We start from the raw sequence: 13,086 nt of genomic DNA, 5'->3' as shown, positions 1-13,086 counted from the left end.
TAGTACCCTGGATATATATTCTGCTAATCTCACACCCCCTAGGTAAAGATGAAAATGTGGAAACAATCCCATTATACACAATCTATCTACAAACAAAGAAGAATGAAACAAATGTAGGATTTTACACATGCCATAGATTCAGTATAGTAAAATGTATTTCAAAAAACTGAAGACCAAAATACATAGTATAATAGCCCTGCCCTTAGCCACTTTCAAAGAAAAGATTCCTATAATCAAAAATTATGCATGAAAAATGGAGGCTCATTTATAAATCCAGAGTGAGTTTTCAGACAAAAGCAAAATAAATATCTTGATATATTTGATTTTTTTAAAATAAATTCCATTTTATGTATATATAATTACATCTACTATATATACATATATGAAAGCATACACACATTTTCAAAAGTGCTCAGAGCAGATCTCACTTTACTACCTTTTAATTGTCACTTTTATTATTAAGCAAGGAAGAAGATTCACCAACCCTAAGCAATTCAGTCCTCAAGTTCATCAAATATTTGATGAATTCAGGGTACTTTGAACACAGTATTCATAACAATTCAATGCTTCCATGTAAGATCCTGTTGCGTCAGGAGAAATGATGGAGCTGAGCAAGGCAGCCAGACCTGCTCCCTGTGTTACAACCAGCACAACTATGGAAAGCTGATGGGTGGTAGTAGGAGACAACTCTCTTCTGAGAGGTAACAAGGCATCCATTGGCAGACCAGACACACCCTCTAGAGAGATGCTGCTTCCCTGGGTTTCCTGTCAGTGATGTCTCTGAGAGAAAACCAAGTCCTGTACAGCGCACTACTAACTGTTACTGTTGTTTCACACAGGTGCCAGTGACACATCTACTAGCAGGCTGAGAAGGGAATGGCAGTGACAGCTCTGGAGTGCACAGTCAGTCCTTCCAGGCAAAAGGAAGGGGTTTGAAAGGGTTTGAATCTGGCGAATCAACAAATGGTTACAGGACTGGTGCCACACCCAGGGGCATGGCTTCTTCAGGCATGGGACTTGCTTTGAGAATCAGGTCAGCTAACAGCTGATGGGCTTCATCTACCAGAGAAGGGGAAGAGCACCTTCAGTCATAGTCTCGGCAAGGGGGAAGAGGGCTTTAAACTGAAGTTGCCAGGTGAGGTGCAATTTTTTGCCAGGGTCAGAAAGAGGTATCTTGAGAGGAACTGCATGTCAGCAGAGCACCTGAAGAGCTGCACAAAGGAATTACAATTACTCTTGCTAGTAACTCAGCCTCATTGGAGGCCTCCATGCAAGCACATATAGCACAGGGAATAAAAGAGTTGGAGACATGCACATCTGCCAGGTACAATCTTACTGGCATTACAGACATGTGGTGTGACAGCTCTGATGACTGGAGTGTTGCAATGGGTGGATGCAGACTCTTTAGGAAGCACGGGCAGGAGAGACAAGGAGTGGGCTGTCACGCTCTGTATCAGTGCTGGAGTGCAATGAGCTCTGCCTGGAGATGGATGAGGAGCTGACCAAGAGTTTATGTCTCAGGTTTACAGGGAGAGCAGGGACAAGTGACATTACAGTGGGGGTCTGATAAAAGACAGCCCAGCTAGGAAGATGAAGCAGATGAGGTCCCCTATATGCAGATAGGAACAACCTCATGTTTACAAGCCCTGGTCCTCACAGGGAACTTCAACAACCCCAGTAGATGTTGGAGGGGCAACACAGCAGGGCACAGGCAATCCTGGAGGTTCTGGAAGGCACTGATGATAACTTCCTTCCACATGTGACAGATCAGCCAGTGAGGAGAGGTACTACGGTGGACCTCATTCTGACCAACAAGAAGGAGCTACTGATGGGGAATGTGAAGCTCAAGGGCAGCCTTAGGTGAAGAAACCATGAATGGTGGAGTTTGAGTTCCTCAGGGCAGTGAGGAGAGCACACAGAAAGCTCACTGACCTTCACTTCAGGAGAGCAGACTTTGGCCTCTTCAGGGATCTGCGTGGTAGAGTCCCATGGGATAGCACCCTGGAAGGAAGAAGGGCACAAGAAAGCTGGTTAATATTCAAGAATCACCTCCCAACCTCAGAAGGGATGCAACACAAAAAAGAGGAAGTTAGGCAAAAATGCCAGAAGGCTTGCATGGATGAACAAGGAGCTCCTGAACAAAGTCAAACACAAAAATGAAGCTTACAGAGGGTTGAAACAAGGACAGGGTGAAGAATACTGAGAGACTGTCCAAGCCAAACATATACTGAGCTGCATCCAAAGCAGCTTGGCTAGCATACAGAGGGAGGCAAGTCTCCCCACTACAGAAGACTATAGAAGACTCAGTGGAGCACTGAGAATGTTCAGCTCTGTGTCCCCCATTATAAGAAGGACAAAGACCTGCTAAAGCAAGTCCAGAACAAAGAGTGTTCAGGGCTCTGGAGCACCCTTCCCACGAGGAAAGGCTGACAGGGTTGGGGTTGTTCAGCATGAAGAACAGAAAGCTCTAGGGAGACCTCAGAGCAGTCTTCCAGTACCTAAAGGAGCCTACAGGAAAGCTGGAGATGGACCTTTTACAGGAGCACATAGTAACAGGAGAGGGGGAAATTACTTCTCTCTAAAAAAGGGTGGATTTAGATTAGATTTTACGAAGGATTTGTGAGGAGATGAAGCACTGGAATAGGTTCCCCAGAGAAGCTGTCAAAGTCCCATCCATGAAAGTGTTCAAGACCAATTTGAGTGGGGCCCTGGATAATCTGGTCAAGTGGAAGGTGTCACTGCCCCATGGCAGGGGTTTTGGAATGAGATGATCTTTAAGGTCCCTTCCAAACCCAAATGTTTCTGTGATCTCTGATGATTCTGTGGTAACTCACCTGTTCTCTTTGATGTTCTACAGGTCTTATCTTGACAGAGCTACTGGAGCTCTTTGAAGTTTCATATGGCTTCTCAAAGAACTCTACAAAATAATCACAATTACTCTAAATTAGAAAACTACATAGATAATAGTACTGTTACCTGATTTCTGACAGCAGGTCACATAATCCACTTTTTCTCTAGTGAGGAGTGAGGAGTTCAGAGCTGTTTCAGCAAATTCAGTTTGTGTTCTTATTAGTGTTGATGCATGCACCCAAAGAGATAGGTAGAAAAATCCCCAGCTTATGTAAAGGTTATGAATATGGTAATTTATGCATACTCAGCTCTTAAAATGTTAACATATTTTTCTATATCTATAGAAAAATAGTGACATAGTGAAAAAGTCATTGTAAAGTCTTGATAAAACCATTTTATATAATTTAGTTATAATACAAATTCGATAAAATAATTCCAATAGAACTATGAAGACATTTGTAATTTTTGATTAAATAAATGGAGGGATATAAAATTGTGTTCATGCCAAACTCCTATTGCTTTATGTCAGACAACACTAAAAGGATATACCATTTAAAACAAACCTTGTTCTGATGTTACATCCAACTCCTGTTGAACAAACGATCTCACTTCATTCAGGTCTTCAGTTATATGAGGCACAGAATTATTTCCATGACTACTTTCCTTCTTATAGAAATATTTTGACTTTGCAGATGCTCTGCTAATAGGGATTAGACAACAATTAACAACATAAGTATCTGGTTCATTCAAAGTATGCTGTTTTTTTCGGACTACAGGCTAGTGCCTAACTGTAAAATAAACACTGTTGTGATATAATCAATATTCATTTAGGTTTTCTCTCCAATTACGACTTAAACCAAGCTTAATTTTTTTTTGCATAGCTGTGATATTTTAGTGTCATTAATGGTACACTCTTTCAGATGGGCTGTTTCCAGACAAACTGTGCTATGTCTTCAAAATCATCTGGTTAAGGTTACATTTATCTCCTTCACAGGAACTTCATTCATTAAAAAGTAGAAAACTGTCAGACAAGATGTACAATCATGTCTCAAAATACTCAAGATTATTTTCAGAATACTAGAGATGTATATAAGTCACTCTCTCTATATATTCTAATACTAGAGATTTATTTATTTCTTTATCGCAATGTAAGATGAAATGCCACAGAGGAATTCAGGTTAAAGATTCTGTATTCTTCAGGACAGTGCAAGATATTACCAAATAAAATATTTACTGCTTTTTCCATCTATTTTTCTGACATACAGACATATAAACATAGCTAGGTTACAGATCCAGTGGAAAATAAACTAACATTCTGAACCACTCAAATCAAAGAAAATGACACTGAAGAGAGAGGAAGTTATCTGAATTCTTTGAGAAAACCATGACACCCATTGTATTGGAAATCTAGGTTCTATTTCCACATCACTAAGTTTATAAACAACGATGTACAATTCACTTAATATGCAACAGCTACATTATTTTCTATCTAATATACATTAGATTATAGAGAATATAAAATTTGCTTCATGCAACTGTAATCAATATGCCCAAGTTTGACTTTTCACACAAAATTAAACATGTATATAACACAAAATAACAGTAGATTTCTTCATGATACTCAGGAGAGGAAAAATGACCAACTAGAGTTCTTAAGAAAAAAAAAAAAATTACCCCAAATCACTTTCACAAAGATTATCATAGACATGTACAATCTGGATATCAAGAGGAGAACTGGCCACTGTGGAAGAGCTTTCAGCCATACTACTTTCTTCCTCTGTTCTAGACTGGGCTTCTGATAGAGATGCAATTTCTTTCAGATATTGATCATCTGGACGCTATTAATAGAAATAAAGAAAATCAAAAATCACTAGTTAAAAAAAAAAAGACACCAGGTACTTTAAAAAAAACCACAATGCTTTCACATAAAATGATTATACTTAATTCATATCCTTTTCTTTATTATAGAGCCAAGAAATCCTGGATTTACAACTGCCTGTAAGACATGAGTTTTTGCCTTTTTGCATTAAGTGAAGCAATGGTCCTCTGAATTATCCAAAGGAAATACAAGAAAGATTTCTCAGTGTCAACTGAGTTTAGATTGTCAAAGACAATATATAACAATACAATCAAGACAAATACATAGGGTAGGATTTGGTCTTGTCCAGATAATACAGAACTCTCAAATTACCACTGAAAACAGTATGAAAGGCAAAAAGACATACATAACCTTGTACTTACATGCATGCACAAAATCTGTAAGTTGTAAATAAAATACTTGTCCAAAACACAGAAAATACAACCCAAAAGTAAGGAAAAAAACTCTTTTGAAATTGGAGAAACGCCTTCTCAAAAAAAGTCCCACAACCCTCTTCCCCTAAAGCCTTTAATGTATTCTCTGACTCTATGTACTATTAATTAAAGAAGCTAAGTGATCCAGTTGTCCCTAAAGTATAAACTAAAGCAATATGTACCATATTCCTCTGGTAAATGTCTTATTTTATACGTCCTTCCTGACACATATAGTCTGAATTTCTGTAATAGTGCTAGTAATTTTTCACCAATCTTTAACCAGTTAAAATACTCCAGTCAGAATTTATCTGTACTGTGCTCAAAGACAAATGAACTTAAACTCTTGCAAGAGGAACTATTTCTTTATTCTTTGCCTTGCTTTGCCATATTCTATCTCCAGCAGTCTGTTTTTTCAAAGATGATGTCTAAAGCTAGACATAGTAGCCAAATGTATAAGGAATTTGTGCAAAAAACGTGGTATCTGGATAAATGACCTATATTTTCAACTTCCAAAGAGAACTTTCATCTCCAACTCAAATATTTCTTCTGAGAGAATTTCAGTGTTTCTGGATTTTTTCTCTTTTCTCATCAGCTCTTAAAGGTTATTAATCAATATTCCATGCTTTACTGAGAACAGAACTATGAGATAGTTTTATGAGGTAAAATATGTATGTGATTTTTCCTTATTGGCATAACTCACACATTTCAGTGACGCTTGTCCCATCCTTTTTCTTACCTTACATTTTTCACTCCTTGTTTGAGTTCTGTCTCCATATAACTGTTCTAACAACCAAAAAGATGTAAGGACAGCTGCTGATGATGTTTTCACATGTATCATTGGGAGAGTCTCTTCTAAGGAATCTCGTTTATTGGAACCACAGAGCAGTCTTTTATCGGACCATCTGATCATCCACTCCAGCAATTTTGAAATATTGCTCAATTTGCCCATCAATTCTATAGGCAGTTCTTCTGCTGGTACAATATCAGCTACATCGAGAGTTTTGTAAACATACTTAGAAATTGCCTGAGTTTGCAAGGTAGAGGAACTATGGCTAGGCAAGGTCTGGCTTGTTAGTGGAACAGTGACTCCTTGACTGTCAGTCTGAGCTCTGTATATTGACTTGTATTTTAGACCAAATAAGCCTTCTTTAAGTCCTTTTGGTAGGTTACACACAGAAGGTTCTGTGGTCTGTCCAACAGAGTATACAATTGTTGGTTTTTCCAAAATATTTTTGTTTTCATTACAGCCAGACACTTTTTCAAGGCCACTAGATGCCAGGGTGACAGTATAGCAAGACCCTGCTCTAAACACACTTTGACTTCTAGTTTTGCTTTTTCGGCGTTTTAGTGTTGTGTGAATATCAAAAAAGAGAGAGTTCAATTCATGTTTTTGAAGTGCCCCAGAAAAGCTACTGAGAAATGGAATTCCAAGGCCACTATACTTTACCAGGTCTCTCTCAAGAACATAACTCAAAAAGAGTTCTAAAAATCTAACATATTCATCATCATCACGTTCAAATTCCCATGCCCCAACTATAGGCAAATTACATTGATTAAGCATGTCTCTCCTACACACTTTGTCTTTATGTTTTGTTTTATAGTTAGGAGCTTTTATCTTGTGGGTGGTATTTTTGCTACCTATTTCCTTTTGTTGTTGGAGTTCATTTTCCCTGAAAGACAATAAATGTAAGTACCATTAATACCCAAATCCATTTTAAGAAGAATTACATGCAACATTAGCTCCTTATCTTCCACTGAAGTTAAAAATAGCCAACAAACCCAAATTTATATTAGTACAAAGTGTATGTGGCAAATTAATAAAATTTAAAACCCATATACAGAAACTTGGCAGTAATATATATGAATGTAGGCATAGCTGATAGTAACTTACACTTCAATAATATATTAGTCTCATACTAACTGATATAACATTGGCAGTTCTAAGATTTGGGAAATCTGTAATTCTTCTCTTGATAAATCACCCATAGTGACAATTTTTAACCTGTTTGGTGAAGAGATTACTTGATAGCAGGAGACAGCTCTTTCTTATTTTCTCTCCCCTGCCCGCCCCCGTCCCCAATTTAAATCAAAAGCTTTCTGCTGACATTTTTTCATACCTTGGGAATGAAGGTGCTTGAGCTCTTGTTCCTTCAGTAAGCAAAGCATCAGAATGTGTGTCTGCCGTGTCTGCATCACTATACACCTGAGGATTCCCAACATCAGTAACTGTGCTTGTGCTTAGACTTGTGCCTAGTGAGAATCTGTCATAACTGTGTTCCTCATTCTCTGATGCTCCCTCTTCTACTGGCTCCCAAATATTAATTTCTACAAGGCCTATGTTCTTTACTACATATCTCAAGGCCTTTTTCCTCACTTCTTCAGCAGTCTGTATAACAGCAGACATCATTTCTTCACTTTCAGGACATACTGAAAGAAAAAAAAAACAAGTTTTCAATCTCATTTTTAGTTTAGTTTAGTCTCTCAAATTGAGACATGAATTGTATTTCAATTAAAAACATAAATTAGAACCATTTATAAATTCAACAAGAAACTGTGATAAATTGAAGAACCATAAACATTTTGAAAGCCACGATACCCTGTGACTGGTATAGAAATATCAGAAAGAAACCACAAAATTTCTCTCAAGACTCAAAGCTGTCCAACTAAAAATTACAATAATTGTTTTACATGGGGTAAGAAAGAAAATATTGTCACAAGCTGGTAACTAGGATAAAAAACAAAGCTTGTTTAAAACTTCTTGAAGAACGGTGAACACTACCTTTAACAGTACTGTGTCTGAGTCGCTGCTGAAGTCCATGATATTTATCTCTTAGTGAAACTCTTATATCTTCAGGATTAGGAAATGCTTTCACAAAAATCTCTGCCACCTACACAGAAAAAAGTGTATTTTCCAGTAGCTATTATACAAGTAGGTGCCTTTTCACACAGAAATTACACCATGAGAAAATCTAACTAACTAAAATTTAACTTGGTTTTCCAGGGAGGAGAAATACTTGTGATAATCTCTATTGCTTTTATTCTAGTTTTAATGTCTTTTACCTTTTTTACTGGTGGCAATTCTCCAAGCAGACTCAAAATTACATCTTGAACTAATTCTTCAATATTCATAAATCTGCAGAAAGGAAGCATTCGACAAGCCCACTCTACTGCATTCAGACAATGCTCAGTGATGTAGGCATCATATCCATTCTTATTCGGATCCTAAGAAAACCACCAGAAACATTATTGTATGAACAATGTATTTCAGCAAAATTATTCATACATTGCATGTAGTAATGCTTCTCTCCTAGCCACAAAGAATAAAAATCTCTAGCTTATCTGCCATGCAGAGTAGTGTGTGAGGGCAGGAAACAGATCAGCGTTGTAATGGACTATAAAGCACATTAAAAAAAAAAAGAGAGAAAAAAAGAGCTTTTTAAAACCAGCTTCAGAAATAATTTTATTAGCACTCTGCTGAAGAGTTTGTTTGCAGTTACAATTAAAACTAGAGGGTTTGCCTAAGCTGTGAAATAAGTAATTCTGCTTTGACTTCAGGTGATCACAAATTCTTTCTTGTGAGCAAAATAATTAAGCCTTGCAAGAGGCTTTTAAGACGGACTTATTTTGACGGTTTATTTTGAAAAGTATTTTCTATCTCATTTGTCATTGTCACAGAAAGTAGAGAAAGATCAGAATATTAAACCATTTCAAACAGAGCCATCCTGTTTATCTTGAAACTGAGTTTTCCTGGTGAAGAAAAATCTTGGACTTGTTACAGAATACATGACAAATATGCTAGTAGTTTCCTCTTTTTCTTCCTGGGCCTCTGACATCAATTGATGAAGGTGTAAATAGAGAAAACATGATTAAATTTTAATTTTTTTTTTTTGTTACTTTTTCTGACAACCATGTATATTTAGCACACCATAAACCCCATTTTTTGTATATATTCAGAAAATATTCAAAATATCTTCATGTAATGGGGAAGAAAACAAACCAGAAAGTAAATTCTTAGGTCAACAAGTATAGAAGGTATGGCTCTCCTGGCAGCTCTTCTGACTCAAACACCAAGCAAAAGCCTAACAAAAATACTGTCAGGAAAACGGAGATCACATGCACAGAACACTACTCCATAGCATCAAATACATAATTTACATTGTAAACACTGTGCTCATTTTGTTCTGTTAAGCAAACAGAAGTTCTCACAGAAATATAGAGCAGACCTTTAGAATTCTTCTGATAGCTTCATGAAATTAAGATGTACCTGTACCGTATTAGTAATATACACTTAGTATATACAATATATTAGTAATATATTAGTATATACATTATATTAGTATATGCAATATATTAGCAATACAATTACCTTGATATCATTACTATTTTCCCTTGCAGTTTGGTACCGCCTACAGCTGTCAGATAATTTTTCACGAACATGAAACATCCAACATAATGCACAGAACTCTCGGAACCAACCTACAATACAAACATGCAATGTGGTGAGACTCTATTTAAATAAATTAAATGTAACAGCCTGAGATTTTTCAGTATTGCTCAGGAGCTAGAGCCCCTTAGTCCCACTTAGTGCTCATGTTCTTTCATATCTGTCAGGTCTGTAACATGATCCACCCCCCCATCCCCAAACCAGAAGAGCACATTTTAGGAAAAGAGTTTTGATAACTAACACAAACGCTGGAAATTAAATGTGTTCATGACACATTGCAATGTACTATTTCAAGCTAATAAGAGCTAATTTGCCACCTGCGGATTTTCACTAGTGTTCTTTTTTCCAGCTCTAAATTATTTTATGTTACTGCATACTGACCCAAGATTTTACAGGTAATGTCATCAAACTGATGGGCTCCAGAAGATGTAGATCCATAGAGAACAGTGCAGAAATTGCAGTAACGAAGCAAAGTCTCTGGGAATGGACTTAGCAGAGGAAGAGAGCCTTTCATCCGAATCTATTACAATAGGTAAAAAACCGATCAAAATAGAAATAAAAAACAGTATCACTACTAAATGCACAGCCTCTCAGTCACCAGAATACTGCCAAGATCAGTACAACTCCCTCGAAGCTTGTTTTCCATTTTCTTCAGATCACTATTCTGAAAATTCATTTGAAGGAATATGTTTAACATGGGCTATGGCACAAAAAATGCTTTTGTTTGAATGCTACTCATGATTACCATGAAATACAAGAGTAACACAAAGCGTAAGAAGAACTAAGATCACAATCAAAAAATCCAGACTGATTCAACACAGTCCAGGTTGCTGTCACCAAGGCTGACTAGCTTTGTCCCCAGTTTCAGCTGCTATGCCTGACCAGCTCCTCACGCCAACATTAGGCATGTGACCATGCAAACAGAAGTCAATACTTTTCAGTCAGACCAGGTCCTGATCTCAATCACTGAATTAATACTGGTTCAGGGGGGCTGCAGGAAGGGAGAGCTGCACACTCCCTTCTGTACCAACTCAACCTTCTTTAAGTAGCTGTTACAATGACCTAAGAAATGACTGATTTTACACAAAAACTTTAAATCTATTTATTCCGAACTTGCTTCTGTGCAAAAAAATTGCACAAAAGTAAAATGAGATCTTACAAGTTCTGTGCACTAAGATGATCCCTTCAACTGAAGTGAGCATTACCTTCTCTGTTACATATTCAGTCCTGAGTGATTTGGACCATATTTCCAGCTAACAGCTATAACTCCCAATTAAAGTCTGCTTTTTTCTTTCAATGGAAAATAAATGAATTTGTATGTTACCAAGTAAGTATAGAAAGACACCCAAAAGAAAACACTTTATGAATTAGATACCCTATATCTTTAAGTTCTGTTTTCCTATAAAATGAACATGACGTGTAAAACTAGAAGGTGACGTACAAAACATGACATCAAAGACAAGGTGAGACTCCTGCAACTGCAACTCATCAGTAATATTTACAACTGATAAACTAGTTAAAAATATAAAGTTAAACGTTTACTTTCTGCATAACTTTTCTAGCCCACTTCAGCTGTGTAATATACCACTGTGCTGCAGAGCAAGAACAATGAGCAGCCCGGAAGAGCAAGATAATTCGCTGAAGAATTCCAGAAACTTTCTGACGAACTTCTTTCTCTGTTTTTAAAAGAATGTCATCGCTGCCTTCCTGAAAATGTAAAGAGAAACAAAGTCCAAAATGAGAAAAGACATAACTGTTGTTACTGGTCCTAATCCCTTTTTCTTTACAGCATAGATAATTTATGGAAAAAAACAGTGGTACATGTCCTTTCTCATCACTGCTGTGCTGCTTACGTAAATGAGCACACATGGAAGAAAACAGAAAAATGCACTCAAAGGAACCAGAATAAAGCTCATAAAGATTCATATGTACATTCAAATGCACAAGAAACACACTTACTTCACTGAGAGAAGCGGGTTGAGGACAGTACAATGGTGGGGCTGGAAGACAGAGCCCAACTGGAACCAAACCATAAAACTTTCTGCAAAGATCCTTGGCAGAATCCATCAAAAGCTGAAATGTCTCTGAGAGAATATCAACATCTGCCATAACAGCTGCTTTTAATAGTTCCTGTATTGAACTGTAAAGAAAATCTGCATCTTCCTCTTCAATGGGATCTATAAAATATTAAGCCCAGAAACTGATAAATTAATTGAATCAATACATGGATCTTCATTATGACATCATGAGGTTATATTGTCTGAATTTGCATTCATCTATTACAATGATAGGTCTTACCTACTTGCTGTAAAGTAAGATCTTATACATTTAAAAACTAGTATTCAACTACCAGTTTCAAGTTTTACCCCATTACCATGAAGTCTATTACCTTTCTAGGTAGAGAACTCAACTTTTTCACCAGGAACTTGCTTGGCATAACATTCTGGCAAATCATTACCAAGAAGGCATAAACAGGTACATTATTAATAATGACTAAAGCAACTCTTTCATCATTAAGTACATTCACCTGCTGATAAGAACTTGAAATGTTTACAGACAAAAAGAGAATAAAATATAGAGATTGTGCCAGTAAACTTTCTGTAGAATATAAAGGAAGACAGTTGATCTAGCTAACAGTGTGAATTTCAGCAGGTAAATTAGGAGCTCACAGTATCTGCAGGGACCAGTGAAGACCCGGTCAACAGCAAGAGACACAACTGACAAACCTGCTTGTGTGTCTTCATGTCTCTATGAGCAAGATGGGGGGAGACCAAGGAAGCCATGACCATATGCCACAAAGACAGTGTGTATATAAGTATGCATCTGTCTCTAAAGGTCAGGCACTTGGGACAGGCTGAGGAGCTCAGACCAGCTCTCTGCTGTATCCTGTATATTGACAGGACTTTATACACCAGGCCTGCTGCTGTGATGGTGCATGGACAGTGTGGGGGGGCGGGGGGAGGAGAGTGCTTGGAGTGGGTTTGTACCAGAAGACAGAGAGGGGATGGGGCTTTGGGGTCTCACATACACAGACATGAGCAACCTGTGACACTCAGCAACTGGGTCTGCTGGCCATCTACTCAGCTAATGGTCCTGCTACTGGCCCAGCTACTGGAGTGAAACACACTGTACAAGCAGGAATCTATGTGCAGACCTTCACCCTGACCAACAGGAGAGGGAAAGGTGATAGGGTTGTTGGTGCTGCTTGTGTATGGTGAGCAGGTCTGTATGTTATATTATATATGTTATGTTATAGGTATGTTCATGTGTGGCCGTGTACATAGGTGCTGTGTATATGTGCTTGTGAACATGCCTACTGGGAATATAGTCTCAGCCTTGCTAGCTGCTGGACCTGGGGAGCCACTTTATCAGAAAGGAAAAGGCAAAACCAAACACCTCCTTGTAGCTAATTTCAAGTGTGATGATACTTCCCATACTGTTAATACAGTAATATTTTTTGTTTGTTTATTGTAATGAAGATTCAGTTTTCTTCCAAAGAT

The 13,086-nt window shown here is 37.6% G+C and overlaps 1 protein-coding gene across 7 annotated transcripts in view; it reads right to left on the bottom strand.

Moving 5' to 3' along the window:
* CPLANE1 (ciliogenesis and planar polarity effector complex subunit 1) overlaps positions 1–13,086 on the bottom strand; it is a 57,070-nt gene that overhangs the window by 24,088 nt on the left and 19,896 nt on the right. For 6 of the 7 annotated variants that reach the window (XM_088054404.1, XM_014257010.2, XM_088054409.1 and 3 more), the window contains exons 19-30: positions 11,546–11,763; positions 11,129–11,293; positions 9,968–10,106; positions 9,509–9,618; positions 8,203–8,364; positions 7,922–8,030; positions 7,260–7,569; positions 5,879–6,812; positions 4,525–4,688; positions 3,414–3,550; positions 2,835–2,917; positions 1,933–2,001 (exon numbers count right to left, since the gene is read on the bottom strand). In XM_088054404.1, coding sequence (XP_087910530.1) covers positions 1,933–2,001; positions 2,835–2,917; positions 3,414–3,550; positions 4,525–4,688; positions 5,879–6,812; positions 7,260–7,569; positions 7,922–8,030; positions 8,203–8,364; positions 9,509–9,618; positions 9,968–10,106; positions 11,129–11,293; positions 11,546–11,763 — 2,600 coding nt within the window. The remainder of the gene's footprint in view (positions 1–1,932; positions 2,002–2,834; positions 2,918–3,413; positions 3,551–4,524; positions 4,689–5,878; positions 6,813–7,259; positions 7,570–7,921; positions 8,031–8,202; positions 8,365–9,508; positions 9,619–9,967; positions 10,107–11,128; positions 11,294–11,545; positions 11,764–13,086) is intronic. The other variant, XM_088054407.1, reaches the window with a different exon arrangement.

This window comes from Pseudopodoces humilis, chromosome 4, assembly GCF_049639895.1.
Source record: "Pseudopodoces humilis isolate 2021_Gansu_Grassland_sample_001 chromosome 4, ASM4963989v1, whole genome shotgun sequence".
NCBI classification, from domain to species: Eukaryota; Metazoa; Chordata; class Aves; order Passeriformes; family Paridae; genus Pseudopodoces; species Pseudopodoces humilis.
The sequence above is the reverse complement of the archived record's forward strand: the minus strand, read 5'-3'. Positions and strand labels throughout refer to the sequence as shown.